The following is a 19,918-nucleotide window of genomic DNA, read 5'->3' as shown; positions in this document are numbered from 1 at the left end:
CCGGCGCACAAAACGAACTATAATTAAAAGTGAATATTTATTGTATTTTTGACAAATATTGCAATTTCCTTTTCTTACTATATTTCATATATGTATGTTTTTTTTTTAGTACATGACACTGAATTGCAAACATCAACTTATGTCCACTTCGTGACTTCACAGGCCGAAGTGGATGCTATTCATGAACTCTCAGATGTCTCTGAAGCTTCTAATTTTTTACTGCAGATGGCGGGCGTGTAGTTCTATGTGCGTTTAATCCGAGAGCGCCTAGGGCAAAGTGATGGACGGTGGAAATGGCTGGTATGTGTGTGAAGTGAAATCGTCGAGTATGTTTGTGAATGGATAGACTGTAGTGATATGTTGTGTTCTTTGTGTTTCGTATGCCTATCTTAACAACATCAGGTAAATAATAATATACTTCATTGGTGTTCAAGTTCGAGTGTAAGAAACGTTTAACGTTCAAGAAATACCGTTGAACGGTGTTATGTTTTCATGATTACCTGCGGGTGGAAGTTTATGTTTACGTGGGCGAATTGTTTAAATATATCTTCGAAACAGGTAAAATTATAAAAGAAACACTCTGTTATATGTTGTGCAATGTTGATAATGGGTTTAATCAACTTCTGTGTAAGTTGCAAGCGAGTTTAAAAGTTATTTTCTCGCGACAAGCAACAGGTTGTCAGATATTCGGGGAGAACAGAAATGTTTACGTCTTGCCTTTTAATATGAATTCTTGTGAATGGAATGTATTACACGTCAAGCTCGCACAATGTTTCTACCTAAGTTATTAGGTAAATATTTGTGGATTATTTTGAGATATAACTTATCGATTAAAAGGACACAGCTATATTGTGAGCTTCAGGCCAGAAGCTTACAGACCTACTTAATTGTGATTTTGTAATGCCTGTGCTAAAGGAGTGGTACTATCTGAAATAAATGTGACAGATTTTTTATATTCATATCAGTGCGTTTCATCGTACTATTTTTAGCGGTAAAACTGTGGTTCATTGCTAGAGTACTCCCCTCTGGTGGAAAGGATCTAGGTTCAATCCCAGCCCATGAAAGTTTGTAGTTTTCCAACGTCTTCTGTGTACATAATATCAACTTTGCCGTAATACAATGACATTATTACCCTGAAACTTTTAGCATATTGTGCATAACTATGGGGAATTAATTGAAAGAGAGAGAAGATTCACAAAATTTCGTTTACGATACATTCTGTCTAGAATTGTATAACGCCTGTATTGGCTCCAATGATAATATACAAAAATGTGGAGTTATTATTTGATGTGCCAAGCAGCCAATATTCCACTGGTAGTTGTTCAAATTACAGTGATTTTGTATTACTGAAGCTATGCTAAATTGAAGAGACTTATGCCCTAGTTTGAAAGATTTTTTTTTTTTTTTTTTTTTTTGACGCATTGTAGTATGGTAATGAGCGATTTGCCTACATGACAAAATTTCCATATGAAAAACAGAATGGGTGTTTGGTTGTAATTGTTTAGTCTTGTTCAATGGAAAACAGGCTAGATGAACAAGATTAGTTGTTGGGGGGAGAATATTTTGCTTAAATTTCGTGCTTCCTTGCTATACTTTCTGTATTCTTGATGGTTAGGATTGGTTAGGCCAGTTTAGGTTAGTATTTTTGGGTTTGGGGAGCCAGAATTCTTTGCTTAAAATTCCTATTTCCTATATTTTCTGTTTTTGATGATTTAGGCTAGGTTAGGTTAGTTTAAGTTCGATTAGACTAGTACTTAGTAATTACCCCTATGTTAACATCAAACTCATTTCTTCCGTAAACATGGTGTTTTTTTACCTGATTTTGTCCCCCCAGTTCCAAAATTATCCCAAGATTACAAATCTTTTCTAATTTTATTAAAAAAAGTAATATCTAATCGAACAGTACCCTTAAAAGTAATTAATTCCAGAAATTCCACTCTCTGGATGATAATATCTGTGCTATATTACGAACTTTCATTTTACAACTACATTTATAAAGAAGAAAACAATTCAAAGCACATATTTATATCCTTACCTTTATCAGAAGGAGTAAAAATGTGGTGTATACCTATACTATACTCTTACGCTCAAGTTTACAGAATTTATTTCCTAATATCACACATTTCAGGCGTTGTGCCAAAGGAGTATACATGTTCTTCAGTAGTATAGACAGAAAATTGGTCCTATGAAAAATGCAGTTGATGTTGAGCTTTTGATAGTGCATAAGTAATTTAATTGGTTTCATTAAATTGGACGAGAGATTGGATTTGGGAACTGAAATAATTGGTTATTTCTGTGCTCCTCTGAATAATAATGATCAAATTATAGTTATTTTCGATCCTGGGGAGGGGAAAAAAGAGAACGGAAGGGAGGAAACAAGTACATTTCATAAGTAATCAGAGATGTGATATCTTAGTGGAGAAATCCTAGCTTCGGAAAGGCAATATTCACTTTCGGGTTACTTCTTGAAATCATTATGCAGTTTGTAGTGGCTATATTTGTTTTCCTTCGTGGACATTATTTAAATCATTGCCTTTCTAAAATTCAGCATAATAATTCTTCTGTCATATTTATATATGTTCTTTGAGGTCATAGATGTGTATTTTTATTTACTAGATAGCTAAGTACAAGTTAAATCAAAGTGTAGTATTAACGTGCTGACATACACACGAAGCGATCATGGCATTCTGATTTAGAGATAATTGTCAAACTTCATCCTGGGTCAAATTGTAGTAGTGCAATTGCCTTTGGACAGTTTAGTTGAATTCGTATTTCTCTTGTGCTAGGCAGTGTACCAGAGTTTATTACATAGTCTTATTCGAAGTATTTTGCTCTACCTTTTCCACCTGTACTTCCCATGGGCTCATCCGTAGATTCATAGGATTTAAAGCTAAAATATGTAAATAAGAAGCCTTAAGTTTGTTCTTATCTCTGACGTCCAATTCCTCAACCAGAGGAGAAATTCAACATGAGCTTGAAGATTTTATTTTATTATCTCGTAGATTCATGTTATGCATTTACAAACATCTGTAAACAAACCAGTGCGATTATAATCCAACTGTTCAGCTTTACAATTGGATACATCGTGAAGAGGGTACAACGGATGACACTGTATCCTCATTATAAATTGTGACCTTTTTATTTAGAAATATTTTCTGTATATTTGATTATTCCGATAATTTCGAGAGTCGGGGTGGGGGAAACGAGTATTTAATAATTGCTGCGAGCACGAAGATTGTTCGTTAGGAAAAAAAAAAAAAAAAAACTTCAGTACAGAAATATTTCGAAAATTTATGATTATAGCTAGCCATAACTTTTTATACACAGCCAAACGTTTCAAGCGAACAAAAGAACATGCACACAAAAGAGAAGTTCGCCAATCAACAAAAATAATTATTTATTTTTTAATTCACTTACATTGTCTACGCGCTTTTGAGCAGTGATTATTTATTGTAATGTTCCGGAAAATGTTGGATTTTCCAATAAATTTTTGAGCATTGTCCAAGCAACAATATTGCAAGCAGATAGAGCTTTTATTGCTATCACAAAAATGTAGACAGGATTTGTTGCGGAGTATGGAAAGGGAAGGGATATTTGGATAACAAAAGGAACGGAAGCAGATTATAGAACTGAAGAAAGAGGATTGTACATCACTAAACCAACGAAGAAATATTGCAGTGATTCAACAGTTCCATAGCGGTTATATTCAAGTAATTACCTGGAAGTAAAAGCAAATAAAGATAGTGAAGAAATATTAGTTTCTGCTTTGCAAGAAGTTGCACATTATATATATCAATAGTAGCTGACACATCAGGGGGAAAGGACCCTTCAGGACCTACGAAGAGGTTACTGAGAAATAGAGAAGGGTCATATGATAATACCTAGCATAAAAATGGACATGAAATAAATCTGCGCAATGACATACCTAAAATTATTCTTCCTCCTGAAGCATGAAATGGATGTGAATTTCCCTTAAAAGTGCCACGTTCATTGGCTGAAAAAGCATTCGATTCGGTAAAAGTCTTGGTAGTTACATTGCTGTTAGTTCTAGTGGTGTCAAGGGAACATGTATCAGAATTGTTGATATCATTTTCATAATCATCACCCGACTGTTCGTCTGTGCAAGAATAGTAAGACTTGGCAAGAGGGCATCAGAATGATTGTATATCTCACAGAGAGATTTTACATGTTTTTTTATTGTGTGTTTGTGTTTCGTGGGAGAGAAAAGGGTAAAATATAACCGTGAAACATTACAGTAATTGTTTTCCTGGTGATACTACCTATATTTTTTTCAAAATCACAGAGTTGCAGAATATCCTGCAAGAGCTTTAAGTAAAGAACAAGAAGTCGGGTGTAAATTGAATACGAGTAAAAATGAAGATGATACTCAACAGCTTCACAAGAGTCAGTGATAGAGGTTGAAATTTTGAGTTTTTTATGGATAGCAGGATTTGAAGAGAAGAAATTAGACAGATGTGTTGAGCTAAACTCTAGTGTATCGGAAGAAATAGCTTCATATTAATAAAAGAAATTGCCGATATGTGTATACTGGAACATCATGTTCAATGTTTATATTCTACATTTTGTGATAAAATTATAAATATTACATGGAGCAGAAAGATGATAGGATTGACAGATATAATGAAAGTAAAGTATTGGAGTGGCGTTAATATGAAAGAAAATGATGATAGGTGGACAACGGCAATCTTTAACTGCATTCCAAGAGAATAAAAGCAATCCGGGAAACACCTTCATGAAAGCTGGTGTGAATCACGTGAGAAAGAATTGTCCATGATTTATGATTATTTAAAGTTGAAAAGAAGTTAATAATATCAACAATGAAGATAGAAGAATCATGTCATTTTTTAAAAGTCATCTTTAAATTATGATACAGGTTTCATATTGGCTGCGTTTTTAGCCTCATATTTGATGAATCTGTTCCTATCCGGATAAATCTGCATGTTTTGACAAGCGAATTCTTGCAGGTAGAAGCGTTGGTTGTGCAGACTCCATATAGTTGAGTACAGGGCAGTTTAATTTGAGATATTTTATGATTTCAGAGTGAGCATAGAGAGTAGTGATTGTTGTTAGTGTTTGTGATAAGCATTTGGGAACTTTCTACCACGAGGAAGATTTTCCTGATGAGGCCAAAAATTTGTGGCTTGCACCAGCAGTGACTCCTGAAGACATTGCTGGTGTTGAAAACTGATTAAGCTGGTAGAAGTTAGAGGGGAAACTGACGATTAAATGCAAGCAGAGTAAAATTGGTGCCAGTTTGGTGTCACCTTCAATAACAGAGATACAGAAACAAGCAAAGATGGATTGATCCAAGCTCATAGGGACAAGTTTGATGACAGGAAATAATAATTGCTGTTTGAAGTAGCCAGAGACGGTAAACCAACTCTTTATACTGAAAGCAACTGGCATTCAACATCCTCGACCTGTGAAGGAAATCTCTGAAGTCCTTTGAAAGCTCCGACTGTGATTTTTGTTTGTTTGTTTTAAAGTTTGGTGGAAGTAGTCCGTGTTGAAACACACATCATAGAACGGTGGATGCTATTTGATATGCAAAATTTTGCCTTTCTCTTTTACCGAAAAGTTGGTCAAACTGCAACCAAATCTGGTTGAGTTACCGAATCTCATTGAGTCTTGCTTCACCACTATAACACTAACCTACACAGCTGCACGGACAGTTTATTTCTTGGTTGGAACAAAATGCAACTATACCACATCTTCTGTATTATCAAACTCGTCTCCATGTGACTGATTTCTATTTCGAAGTGTGAAAGCAGGAGATCAAGGTGGAGGGTGACGTTGAGAGTTAGTTTATAAAGTAAAACTACCTGGTTTTAGAAATATGACATTTTACCTTGCAGACTTATAAGTAATTCTCAGGTAGTGTATATGTATCCATATTGTTAGTTGGTGAGCTTTAAGGGATGTTTATATAAGAATTACTTTTTCACATTTATTTCATCTTTTCATTGGTACATCACAAGGAATGTACTGTACTTTTAATTTGAGATCAAAACTGTTCTTTTCGTTAAAGAAAGAAATTTTATTGAATAGAAGACCTTGTGTGCAGTTGTTACATTTGGTAAAAAGGAAGACAGAACAAAGAAAAACTATTTCTGAAATATCTTTTACTGTGTTCATTATGAGTCAGTTTTGAATACTACTTCAAGGCAGCCGTACATAGGGAGATTTTCCGTAACTTTCATATATGCATGACGTATGCGGTCATATGTCAAGGCAAGAATACAGATTTTTCCCATGCTAAGAGCATCTTTCTTTATTTTGTTCTTTAATAAATTATAAAGTTAAGGACGTTGTGTATTGCCATATGCGTAATTGTTTAAAAGGAAATCTCCATTTAGATTTTACAATCTGTACGGAAATAACTGGTATTTTAAAGTACAGTTGCTAGTAAAAGTGGGTTAGGGTCTACGCTGTTCCTTTTCTCAATAATTTCGAAATAAATGGATCTATTTGAGTACAGTTGTTTTAGCTCAAAGACAGTACTATTTTTAAATTATACTTTTCTCTAGTTTATAATTGTTGAAAAGAAATAGTGTCTCTCTACCAACTTCCAACTGGCAATTAAGTTAAAAAAAAAAATAAAATAAAATAAAATAAAATAAAATTTTAAAAAATCCAATTATTTTATTACACTAACATTTGTGACGGAATGTTGAGTCAATACTTTCTTGAGTGTAGACAAGAGCATTATGATTTAAGATGAAGGATATTATGTCCTAATTAATCAGTTCAATCTAGAAATTTTATTACGAGATAGGCTTATGGTCTTTGTATAAAATAGTTACAGAAAGCCCACTACAGTTACAGTTAGAAAGGAAGGACTTGAGTGGAGATTGAAAAAAAAAAAAAAAAGTTTTGTCGCATAACTTAGCAGTTAATGATTTTGAAACGAAAATTTTATTTTTTAACTTCATTAACGGTATCTTTAAGCTTCAGAAATACATTTAGTCTGTAACAATAAATATTTATATTCCTTAATTTTTCTTGTTTTATCTTTCAGAGTTCACTCGTGTCTTGGACGACATGCATCCCATTCGGCGTAGGAAAAAACGGCCTAATTATGGTGTAAGAACCGTGGAGGTGACAAGAGGAAAGAAAGAATTCGGATTTACGATCTCAGGGCAGCAACCATGTATCCTTAGTTGTATTGTAGCTGGGAGTCCTGCTGAGAAGGCAGGACTTCGTCCGGGAGATTACCTCGTAGCTGTGAACGGCCAAAATGTTTCTAAAGTGCCTCATGATGATGTGGTTCATTTGATAGGCAACTCCACTGGAGTGTTAAAGTTACAAATTGCAGAAAATTACTACTCGGACAGCTCTGATGATGATGTACTTAATACAACTCGTCCAAAGCCAAAATATCCACATAAACCTAGGCATAGATTTGTTCAGAGTAGGGCTGCAAAGGTTATTGAAGATCTGCAGACAGGGGCTATGTTTGATGAGCAGCCCAATCGGGGATTTTCAGAGCCTTCAAGGAAACCAAGATGGGAATGTGTTAGTTTGCCAAATGATTACGGTGTATTGCTTCCTATTCCAGATAATGCCAAATTGGTTAACAACTTCAATTTTCCTGGAGGAAGTTCTTACGCACCAAAGAGTCCACACGTTATTCGAGACATTCCACCCCCACCAGGAAGAGTCGCCCCACAGGCTAAGAAGGAGAGATCAGGGAATTTCAGTTCTCAGGAAGTAAAAAATCAGCCACACAGGAATATGAACAGACATATAAAGCAGGTCATGGTTCCTTTAATGAAAAGGCAGCAGCTTGATCAGTTTTTGTATTTGACTCTCGAAAAACCAGAGAGTTCAGGGAATGTTGCAGGGGACAATTTGTCTGACATCCAGTACAAAGCTGTTATTGGCTACCTGGGGACTATTGAGATGCCTAAAGAACTTCAGCCCGGATCGCGATTGCAGGTGATTAGAAATTGCATTAGGCGAATGCGTATCGAAAAGAAAATTCATACAATGGTGTTAATGTCTGTGTATACACAGAAAGTGGTCTTGACAAATTCACATGGAATGATGCTTGCGGAATATCCCGCCGAGAAAATAACGTTTTGTGGTACATGTGCTGACGATAAAAGGTTTTTCGGACTGGTTACATGTCAGGGTGTTCTTAGTGATGACGTAAGCGAGTGTGGGAAAGAAGATAGTATCCCATTATCAAGTTCGTGCCATGTTTTTATGGTGGAGCCTAAAATGCAACCACATCGAGAGCACGCAGGTAAAGCAGAAACGTTTCGAATTAAGTGTACTGTAAATCCTGATACGAATAAATGTGAAGAATTTCCAGATACAGCTGATCCTATTTTGCACGCTGTTACCAATGTGTACAAGGAGAGACTAGGTGGTGATGGCGGAGGTGACTTTGGAAGATCGCCGGGGCTGATTGATGCAGATGTATACATGAATCCGTCCCCACAGCATAGTAACGCGAGTAGTAATTCAAGCAATAGTGACTCAGGGATAGGTTTTAAGGATGACGGTCATCATTCGGACCGCGTAATCGTGGTGGATGTTGAGAATGACAGGCTTCATGTTCAGCGTGTGAGTGGTGAGTGTTCGTGTAGAAGGGATAACAGGAGTGATGAAGGAAGATTATCGTCTCCAATTAACAATCACTGTGATAGCTCGTGTGCTTGTTACGCATCCAGTAGAGAAGATCGGTTAACGGTTCGTGCTATGCCGGATCCGGTTGGATTGTGTAGTGGAAGTAAGTCTCCGTGCAATGTGGTGGATGATTTTCGAGCTGGTGATAAACAAAAGCGTGGACAACAAAGGTATATTCTCCTAAAACCGGAGGAGCTAGAGCATTGGACTTCTAGTCCGTACCAACGTAATGGGTGTGGGAGATTACGTGCCTTTAAGGATATGCGAGATGGTGCTGTGTCGGATAATAGTCAAGATAATTTAGATTTGTTATCGTACAAATTAAGTCCAAAAGTTTTCGGTGTCAAAATGCCTAGTGGAAGAACTAGTGCGAATCATCCAGTTGCTCATAGTTTAGAAGATATTAAGACCAGTGAAAGTGCCGTGAATAATAAGCATGAATTTCGTAGTTCCCCTCATTTGGAAACCAAAAAGTATTCATCATTGGATTGGGTGTCTCAACAACCACCTTGCCACCCAGGTGCTGTTCCTGCTTTTCTTTGCTCGTCCGAAGCGAATTTGAGTCGTTCAAGCCAATCAAGTTCGCTGCTTCCAGGACGTGGACAGTGGGGTAGTCTTCAGGATCTTCGGACATCTGCTTTACCCACGGAGGAACAGCTTTATCCGCATTCTGTTCCTCATGACCTTCGTCAGGAAGAAATGCCAAAGAAGGATGAATTGGAACTGGCTCCGTCGGTAAGTGTAGACTGTTTGATATATTAATTTAATGTTATTGTGATGAAGGAGTAATTTGCGTTTGGAAATCATGTTCTATTAATAGTGATTAACTTTTTCTTTCGTGCTTTTTGAGTTGTGTGTAACTACTTTTAGAGCCTAGATATGCTGTAAATGCGATTGTTGCTTTATCATTTAACCTTAACTTCTAAGTTCACGATTAACTTGTAAGTATTTTTTATACAAGATCATCCAGTAAATGATGAGACTTGACACGATTTGTGAGTTGCGGAGTATCGTTATTATTACGTGAGCGATTTACTACTATAGTTTTATATAACAATTTGAGCATCTGAATTGTTGATTATCAACCTTTAACAATAACATTATATTGTTTTCATTATTTTGGTTGGAAATAGATAATATGAGTTCAATTTGTGTAATTCATGGGTCGTACTCAAGGAACGACTTCCTTCTACGTGTATTCATGATGCAAGACAGCGATGATTGATTGTTTGCAATGGTAGCATTACCTATTGTAGCAGATATTCTCTTTCCTCCTATTGTTATATTTTTAAATATTTCCACATGTATCTGAATTGGACACTATTGCTATGAATATTCACATATACAACATTGTTCATGAAATATAGTAAGTAATAAATGTATGTTTCAAACAAGGGTAAAATAGTTGCGTACTTTATAAAAAAAAAGCAAGTGAAATAACTCAAAGTATTGTTAAGTTGATGATTGTATCTGTACGTTGAAAATTCGACTTTTTCTGATACTTTTATTTATTCGGCAAGCTCCAGACGTGTTAGATGGGTCACTGGAAAATATTCTACTTTGACTGGTCATATCGTTCGAAAGTTTGTGAAAATTTTAAGGAAAATTAACTTTCGAACGTGACTATACATTGTCGAATAGAAATTGAATGGTAACCATGTGTTTAGGATGAAGGAAATGTTTAAAGAAGAGTTGTTAATAGGGCGAATAAGAGAGATTTTGATTCCTCGGATAAGTAGCTAACTATTCATATCTTGATTAAAATAGAAGAAACAGCCGATAAATACGTGTATACTCGAATGGTATTGAAACTTAAAACTGATCGTTGTGACAATTATTATTTTTTTTCCCGCTGTGAACATTCTAAGTTGATGATGTATCTGTAGATGTTTTTCATACAGTTCGTTGCTTCTGGACAAATTTGAACAGGTGTAAAGATAGCGTGCCTAAAATTTCCATAAGGATGATTTTAAATCTTCTCAGGTTTTAAATCTTTTGAGACTGTTTTATATTCTTTACATCGTTGGTTATATTGTTTGTATTGTTCTCTCGTATTATTTCCAAATGTATCTTGTTCAAAAAATTACAAGTTTCTTTTTTATTATGACCCAAATATACGTGTTAAGTCGGAAGATGTATATAGAATACGTTTTGTATGGTGTGCTGTGTTTGTTTATATTCGTTAAGGTTCTTTTATTAGTATCTAATGGAACAACCCATAATCATTCAGCGGGGCGTCATGTGTTGTATGTCAATGAATGTACCGGATATGCGTGCATGATTTTAATGTGCCGTAGTGCATAAACTTACCTAACATAATGTCTTAACAGTGTTTACGAATAATGCATGTTTTCTAAAGCTGTTTGCATAATGTGGCGTCTTTGAATGCTATTATAATTATGATGCTTCTCCCATATTTCTGTCAGACTTATATGAGTAGGAACTCCATTCCATGAATAAATTAGGGGACATTTAAAAAAAAAAAAGTTCTAGGGCCTTGAAACATACATTAACAAACTATTGAGCTTGTTCCCTCTGAAATTTTTTGTATATTTCCTCCAATTTTCAGTATATATATATATATATATATATATATATATATATATATATAATGTGTGTGTGAGAGAACAGAGAGGGAGAGGGAGAGAGAGAAAACTTCAGGCGACTACCTTGTAGCTACTGTTCCTTTTCAGACCCATATCTATATTTATTCGTGCATTTACTTCTAAAGATTTTCAAATAATTGATAAGTACTGAATACTGGATTGTGTGAATAAGGTGAATGTATCAAGACGTTAAGTTTGATTTTTGTTATGATCGTGTTAGCTACTTCCATCCAACGATTCTTTCATTGGACCTTTCGTTACATTTTAAAAAACACAATAATATAGTCATTTATAGAGGTGATCGCTATTGACAGTACGAAACAGATATTTATAACATTACACGTGTATGGTTGCCGAAATACGTGATCTCAGTCGATAATGAAAATTAGCTTCTTATATTCAAATTATATACTCATTTGTCTTTTCTCTGAGTTAATATATATCCACGTTTGATGAAATTGTTATCAACAGTTTTATATCAGCGACTTTTCATATGAACAGTGTTCGAAGTGGAAAAAAGCAGAGCGGTATGTTTTATAATTTTGGCTCAACATATCTGTTATTTAAATATTGTTTTGATCACTGAAAAACCAGAGGCGGTATGGCATACCACGGCATACCGTCTCACTTCGACCACTGCATATGAATATTCCTTTGTGCGTAACTGTTTACGTACAACTTTCACATTTTCAAAACGCCTTCCATAATTTATATTTTGTTACTGCTGACATTTGTGTAATATTGCTTCGGTGTTTAGCCCTTTTTCTATTGTATTTTATGGTATGCTCTTAGATTCCACTTAGATTTCTTTAAGAGACGGATAGAAACTGAAAGAAAGAAAGAAAAATATATCGAACTTGAACGTGCTTATGACTGGGAATTAGAGATGCAAGGGCTCGAAAAAAACACACACACACACAAAAGATTTTTTGGAGAAAAAAAAACTCGTTTTTTTCTGCTTCGCTTTTTTGCTTGGGGAATTTTGGGCTTTTTTCAAAATTCTGCTTTAAATTGATAAAGCAGATTTTGTTTCGCTTCTCTATAACACAAAAAGTCATTTAATTAGTGGTTGATGCCGATAGTAATAAAAAAACCTCGAAAATAAACCATGAATTTCGAAAAGATATTTCAAACAATTTTACTTCTCAACATGTTTACATTATGAATTCCAAAGGATTAACCATTGTATATAATAAGATTTTTTTAACCTCCTATATACAAAAGTAAGCAGGGTTGGCAAGAACCATGGTTGTTTTTGAAAATGTCAAAAACCCGTTTTGGGGGGGAGTTTAAACTAGGATTTTTTTGTTTAAACCAGGTTTTTTGGGTTTAGATATATTGCTTTATGTATTTATATTACATATTGACAGAAATAAATTTGTTTCGCCTTGGTGTTATTATGCAACAACAGGGTTATGCTGGAAGAGGTCACATAAGCTTAAAGAAGTCCGGTCAGTAAATTTGTTAAATTGGGAAACTTCCGCCCTAGCCATCGGGAAATCCCGTCATTATTCTAAATGTAAAACAATAACGGAAAAATCCTGTTATTCCTTTGCATGTAAAATTTAAAGGTCGACCTATCATAATCATCATAATCAGCGCTAAAACGGAGGTATTAAATTACAAATTTAGTGCGTACATATCATTGAAAGTCCAATCCAAGCTAATGTTGGAATCTACGTAGGCAATCGATAAATTTTGCCAATTTCTGTCAATATATTTAAGCAGCCTTAGCTTCTTTATAAAACAACAGGCATCCAGGCATGCAGAAATATACAATTTCGTTTCGTTTCGTATGTTCAGGCTTAACATCCTTACGTAATACAGAGGTTATGAAGGAGAAGACTTTCGCTTAAAGTTACATCCGAACCGCTACTTTGTTTACGTATGAAAGAAGGGTTGTGGTTCGACCGAGAATTGAACATGGAACACCTTGATTAAAAGGTGAAAAGGAAATAAAACTAATGCAGATGGTTTGATGTGTGGAAACGTCACCATGAAGTTCACAGATTCGCATTTTTCGTTCTTTTTGTTATTTATTTATTTTTTTTTTTTTGGTTTAAACCAGTTTATTTTTTTAAAAAAAAAGAAAAAATACACAAATAACTAGCAAAATTCTATGTAGTATTTTTACTTCAAAATATTCCATACCCTCTTTTTGGAACAAAATAAAATTAAAATAAAACATATGAGAAATACTTAGATTTATTTATATGATACACTTAAAGGCTGCACATCTAGGGCTTTTGGTTCTGTATATTCTTGAAATTCTACAGTTTTATATAACCACCATCACGGTTTACTCAGTCCTCAAGTTTTCTGAATTTTCCACAAGAGGGATTCAACATATGAAGGATGTGAGGCAAGAACATGGTAACCCACAACTTTACTATTTTAAGAAATTAGAGATTTTCTGCTGCATAATCCATTTTGAAAGTCGGAAAGCTGATTTTTCACATAAGACTATACATGAAGGACAGTGTTCGAAGTGGGGGAAAAGCAGAGGCGGTATGTTTTATTATGATTTTGACTCAATATACCGGCTATTTAAATATTGCCTTGATCACTGAAAAACCAGAGACGGTATGTTTTCATTATTGAAAAACCAGAGGCGGTATGGCATACCACCGCATACCGTCTCACTTCGACCACTGATGAAGGATTAAACGAAGCGATATGCGTTGCTGTCTATCTGGTGCTGCATAACTCAGCAATTGAAAATTGGTTGGTTACCATGTTCTTGGCTCACACCCTTCATATCATTACGGAACTTACCCACCACCACCACCCAAAAAAAAAAAAAAAAAAAAAAAAAAAAAAAAGACTACGGAATATATATTTAAGTTAAGATAAATACAACTGCACAACAAACAAGATTGAGTGGAGGTTTTGCGCTTTATCGGGAAGTCCGGGATTCAACCCAGCATTCGACCATTATGACAAAGTTTTTCTTCATTCCATCTGTGAAGTAGAAATAGTGCGTGTACTGTGAGTTGGCCGACTTCCTTTCTTATTGTTTTTAAATCGTTATTATTACTAATTAGCAGCAGTGACGGTTTTGCGAAGGTTAGGGGGGCGGTCTTTCGGACTGAAGCCTGTTCCCCAAAATTACGGAATGTCTAAAACAAACGAAATATCTATTAGTTATGCCTTTACTCATAAACTTTAAGCTCCCGTCAAATAAAAAGTACGAATGTTTAGAAAAACTAAACATTAGTAAGAAAAACCCCACCCAAAATACTTTTCTAAATCCGCCACTGATTTTAAGTGTAAAAGGTTATATCCGGAAGATTATCGCTAAATACATAAACGAAACAAAATATTAGTTATTCCTGTACTCATAAACTTCAAGCTCCTCCCAAATAAAATTAGGACATTTTAGAAAACGAAACAATCAGAGAAACGCCTCCCAAAGTACTTTTCTAAATCCGCTACTGATTATTTGTATAAATTAGTATTCAAGGTTGTATCCGGAAAATTATTGCTAAATCGTTGCACAGATACAGTATAACAGAAATGTGGAAGTACGGTTTGACAGATATATTGAAAAACATAAGTTTAACTTTTGCGCTAAGAATAAAAATATCAATAACTCAAATTAAAATAAAGTTAAATAGCCTTTAAAATTGCCCTCAAATACTACATTCTTCATGTTAGCTTTAATTCGTAAAACATGTGCTCCATCTTGATGGTGAATTTCAGAGCGAAATATGGCATTTAGGTCATGGAATTCTTATCTAACTATAGAATATACTATAAGAAAGCTATTTAGATAGAAAAATCATGAAAATGAAAAAAAGCCAAAATTTCCAAAATTCTCGTTTTTTCCCCCAAATAAAAGCCGGCTTTTTATGTGAAAAAAAAACAACATATATTCAAAAAAGCCGGCATCGTAAATATTCGTGCATTACGGTAGTTTCGTATAATCCTCAATCTTCTATTTAATGTTATAGCATTGTACTTTTTTTTTTTTTTTTTTTTTTTTTGTCAAACTGAAACCGATATAACGTCGAATCTTTTGTGTTATCCCAAATCGTTATAAGGTAATTTTTTTTAATACGTATACAGTGAGAGTTTTGTGTTTTGGGAAGAATTATTAGTGTGAAAATTAGGATGGAGGGAAATTAGTTCGTTCTTGTATCATCTGTAGAAAATAATTAAGGATTCGAAACAGGAACTTAGGATAGTTGAGTAAATGAATTAAATACTTGTCCTTGACTGGTACCACTGCTTACATAACAATGACAATTTTCATCTTTTTACCATTAAGTTGAATGGCATTTGAGAAGCTCTCAAACAAATTTTGAGGAAATCGTAAAATGTTTCTTTTATACCTAATGGCTTGAGAGAAGTGAAGAGCTTCGTGTCCAGAATATACTCGACCTTGTTAAAGCTCTTTGCAGACTCACTTCAAGAAGGAATCATTTACAATCAATCCCACGTTCGTGGGTACATACGTGTGTGCTCGTGGATATCTGTATTCCATCATCGTGAGATGAGAAAAGGTTTGGGATCTAATGTATTTCGAAAGAACTTGAACATATCTTAAAAAAAAAATCTGGGTGATACAGAGTGTTCGTAAAGTCATGCTACTTTGGTATTACTGGCAATTCTATTTTCACTTTGAGTTAAGAGAGAGAAATAATTATATATGTAAAACCACTGAGAGTACTTGGTTCGTGCTGTTTATGTATTAATTTAAGTTAAAGTAGTATGTCTTCTAGTCTCTTGGTGATCATATAGTGACTTTCGTGATGCATACACTGCGTGATTTCATAACAGTGAAATCTGTTTCAGGAGCAGTCCGGAATTGCATCCAATACGTCTCAAATTTTATAAAAACCGAACTCTGAAATATATTAAACAATATATCAATGGAATTCAAAAACAGATGTCAAAATTAGCGGACTGTATGTTATGAAGACCTCAAATGGTGGCATGGAAATCGACACACTGACCACAGGCCACTTCAGTATTTGACATAATCATTTACGCATCTGCTCGACTATAATTTTTGTGAAATGTTATCCGATTTTCGTGATTGTTAAAAAAGATTTTCTAAATAGTCTTGTTGCTTGGAATTGAATTAATTAAAAAATAAGGATGTGTAGAAGTTTGCTTATGTTCATTTGGTATCAAAGCTTGCCATTATAAATTTCGTAACAAAATATTCGCTTGTGATGAAATGAGCATATATTTTTTTCACAATCTTATTCATTCTTGATATCGCTTAAGGATAAAGGGGTTTATGATTCCCAGTGGGCCGGTAAATACCTAGGTAGTAAGGGGGAGTTAAATACGGACAAAGAAAAAGTTTTTCAAAGTAAGTTTCGTAAAAATGTTAAGATTTTCGTAAAATATAGTATTTTTTTCTTAAGGGTTTCGAATTGCACTTTTGATTGTTGAAATGAGTCAGAGCAAAGAGATGTTTATCACTTCTAGCCTATGTTTGTTTAAAAGATTAATGAAGATTTTCCTTTAAATAATAATAATAATTATTATAAAACACAGGTCATATATTGTGAAATATCGCATTAATTTGTTGAGGTTTCCCAATGGAACATATTGTTTAGTGTTGAAATCGGTCAGTGAAAAGAGTGTTTTCCAATTTAAGAAAATGTTTTAATTTCTTTGCTTATCTTTCTTTTCTTTTCTTTTTTTTTTATAAAGATAATTATTGTGAAACACGGTTGCTCAGAGCGGTATCAAATAATCGAGAGTAACCGATTACTGAGAACGCTTAAATTTTTTGTATAATTTATATTACATTTTATGTTGTACTCAGCAACAATGGCTTTCTGAGAATATCCAATTTTTAACTCATTAAGATCTTCAATTTCTTGGACAGACATGTCTGTCTGGGTGTTCGCCTGAAGACAGGTTCTAGCCCACTTACTGTAACGTAGCTAGATGAGGCCAGTAAGTCAGTTATGCTAGATTAGTGCTGTCCAAATGGCACCCCGCCAAACCATTTTCTGCAGCCCACAGAGCTGTCGCGATTTACGATTGTTATTACTGATACTATTTTCATATATTCATTCTTTTAATGTTTCCACTCTTCTTTCGAAATAAGGCATTCATTTAGCGCTTCTGTACAACAAAAAGGCGCGGGCATCCATGGCAACACGTTTCTCTTACTTTTGTGAGTTTGGTCGGAAAACAATGTCAATGTTTGGTGCACTTTCCAGCATGAAGATTGTGAAGAATCGCTTCAGAAGCTGTCTTGTAGATTATTCTTCTTTACATCTCTTTCGACTCGCAACAACAGGAATGGATGTAGATATCCCAGTTCTTGTAAACGCTGCTACCCTCATTTGTCACACTGAATAGTTAGGCCTATGTAATATTTCAAATATATTTTTATTCTTTTCTTTCGTAGCATAATAATAATAATAATAATAGTGTTATATTGGTTTCCTTCTATTAAGTTTTCTCTTAAGTGGTACGTTTCTCGCAACATTGTATTTTTTCTGTGATCGAAGTTGATATATATTAGCACTGTTATCTCCATTATAATTCATCGTAAATAACAATCTATATATATAAAAGAGAACGTACAAAAATTTGTCCGCTCATCACGCTAATACGGCTGAACCAATTTCTTTCATTTTTGGGGGGTTATTAGGATTTGGACCCTAGATGGTTTTTATCATATCACTTTAATTTTTAATTACCAGTGTCTTGAGATAATTGACCATTCAAGTGTCCATAACGTACAAATCCTTTGTTATTAGTTCATCATAGGTAAAAATAAACGTTTTTATATGCAACCCGCATGACCGTGTCACTCGGCGGGTTAACATAAATGACAGGCGATATACAGCGGAAAATAGCTTGAATCTTCTGTTTAAAATTTTTTAATTGATTTGCTTATTTTTACAGACACTTTTACAATATGCCAGCACCGGGATGACCGCAGCGAAGCGGGGCGGGTTAACATAAATGACAGGCGATATAATGTTAAGATTTACTGCAATCTTCTATGGTTTTTATCATATCACTTGAAAGCGAAAAAGTAAAAATTATCTAAGTAACAAAGTTTATTGCGTTCCGGGGTGACCGCAGCGAAGCGGGGTGAACGCTGCTAGTTATGTAATAATAGTAAACCACTGGTCAGTTTCGCAAATTTAGAGAATTTGCTTTTAACAGATAATCGACAACTTGATAATAGGAAAAAATATTGAACGCTAATTCTTTTACTTCTTAGGTACTAAGAAGAAATTCCTTTCTGATATAATTCGTTTTATTTCTTTAAAAAAAAAATCTGTTATAAAAGAAGGTAACACTTTTGATTTCACTGGTAATGATATCCTGGTTCATATTTGTCATAATTTAGTGATGATTGAGTACCAGATGTGTAGCGTCTTCACCGTCAATTAGTGCATATCGTCCTGTGACTCGTTACTTCTATGTACCAGCATTATTAGCAGCACATTACAGCACTCTTTTCACTTTTTCGAGGACAACACACTTTCACTTTAGTCTAAACTAATTATTTTTTTCAAACTAATTAGCATTGTTTATTAGTTGAATAGCATATTTCAAATGCAGGTGAGTTTCTTTCGAAATGGAAATACATGACGTTACGCTGACTTAACTAGAACTATAGGAAAAGCTTGTTTATGACGTCGACAATATTTTACTTTCAATATAGCTATTAATCCGTCCAGTTATTTTCGTTAGGTAAGGCTGAAACAAACAAAGTGATAAGTTGTGATCTTCATCTCTTTCTCTGTCATCGTAGGAATAATAATAATAATAATAATAATAATAATAAATCACAAACTTACCTTTCATGCATAACTGATCCCTCTTACCTTGGTTTTTAAGACGAATGTTTCAAATGGAGCATAGTGGCTTAGTGGTATGTCTATGTGTATTAAACAAATTGTCTGATGCTTTTGGCTGATGATCGGAGGCAAAACCCGATGTGTTCATGACTGTCAAATCCAGTAGAAATTCAGCAAAGTAAGGAAGAGTTGAATAAGTGGTAGAGCGCTTATCTGGTGTGAGGGCTTCCTGACTCTATCGTAGGCTATGTGTGTGTGTGTAATGGACAGCATCATGTCCATGTTTTTTTTTGTTCTGTTTCCTCCCACATCCTTATTCCAACAAATCGTTAATAATCATTCACTTTTATTGATCATCCATCTCCTTTAGCCTAAAAGTGGAACGCTAAATTAAGATTTTATTTCATTTTCATTTTTTTACGAATGCTTTGAGTCTTAAATTAACATCTATTATAACTTTTTCCTTAATATGATGATGATAAGATAGCTATTATTATTATTATTATTATTATTCGAACAGAAGAACGTTAGTTAAAACCAAAAAGACACATTTGCATAAATAAAAGTTTAGCGTTTAGCAGTAGAAACTTTATTGGTTATTTGACCGTAAAGTTTGAAGAAGTAATTACTTTCATAAAAAAAAAAAGTTAACTGTATTTCAATATTTGAATGTAGCCAAAGTTTAATCCAACTTTCTTCATTGTGACCTAACAGTACATCTGCCTCTTGTGTACTTTGACCCCAGACCATGTGGATTTTTTTAAAGAGGGACAATCTTATTTCATTATTATTCCATTAATTTATTTAATTATTAGTCAGTGTGTGCATCATTTTCATTAATGGGACGTTTAATTAAAAAATTCATTT

The 19,918-nt window shown here is 34.3% G+C and overlaps 1 protein-coding gene across 3 annotated transcripts in view; it reads left to right on the top strand.

The window, feature by feature from the left end:
• The first annotated feature begins 230 nt into the window (after nt 1-230).
• Nucleotides 231-19,918, top strand: part of loco (regulator of G protein signaling family member locomotion defects) — a 248,135-nt gene continuing 228,447 nt past the window's right edge. For 2 of the 3 annotated variants that reach the window (XM_081764572.1, XM_081764554.1), the window contains exons 1-2: nt 245-402; nt 7,040-9,390. In XM_081764572.1, the coding sequence (XP_081620698.1) occupies nt 381-402; nt 7,040-9,390 (2,373 nt within the window). In that variant the 5' untranslated portion in view covers nt 245-380. Of the gene's footprint in view, nt 403-7,039; nt 9,391-19,918 lie in introns of all 3 variants that reach the window. The other variant, XM_081764563.1, reaches the window with a different exon arrangement.

The sequence above is a fragment of the Thermobia domestica genome, chromosome 1, assembly GCF_964235325.1.
Source record: "Thermobia domestica chromosome 1, izTheDome1.hap1.1, whole genome shotgun sequence".
Taxonomy (NCBI): Eukaryota; Metazoa; Arthropoda; class Insecta; order Zygentoma; family Lepismatidae; genus Thermobia; species Thermobia domestica.
The sequence above is the reverse complement of the archived record's forward strand: the minus strand, read 5'-3'. Positions and strand labels throughout refer to the sequence as shown.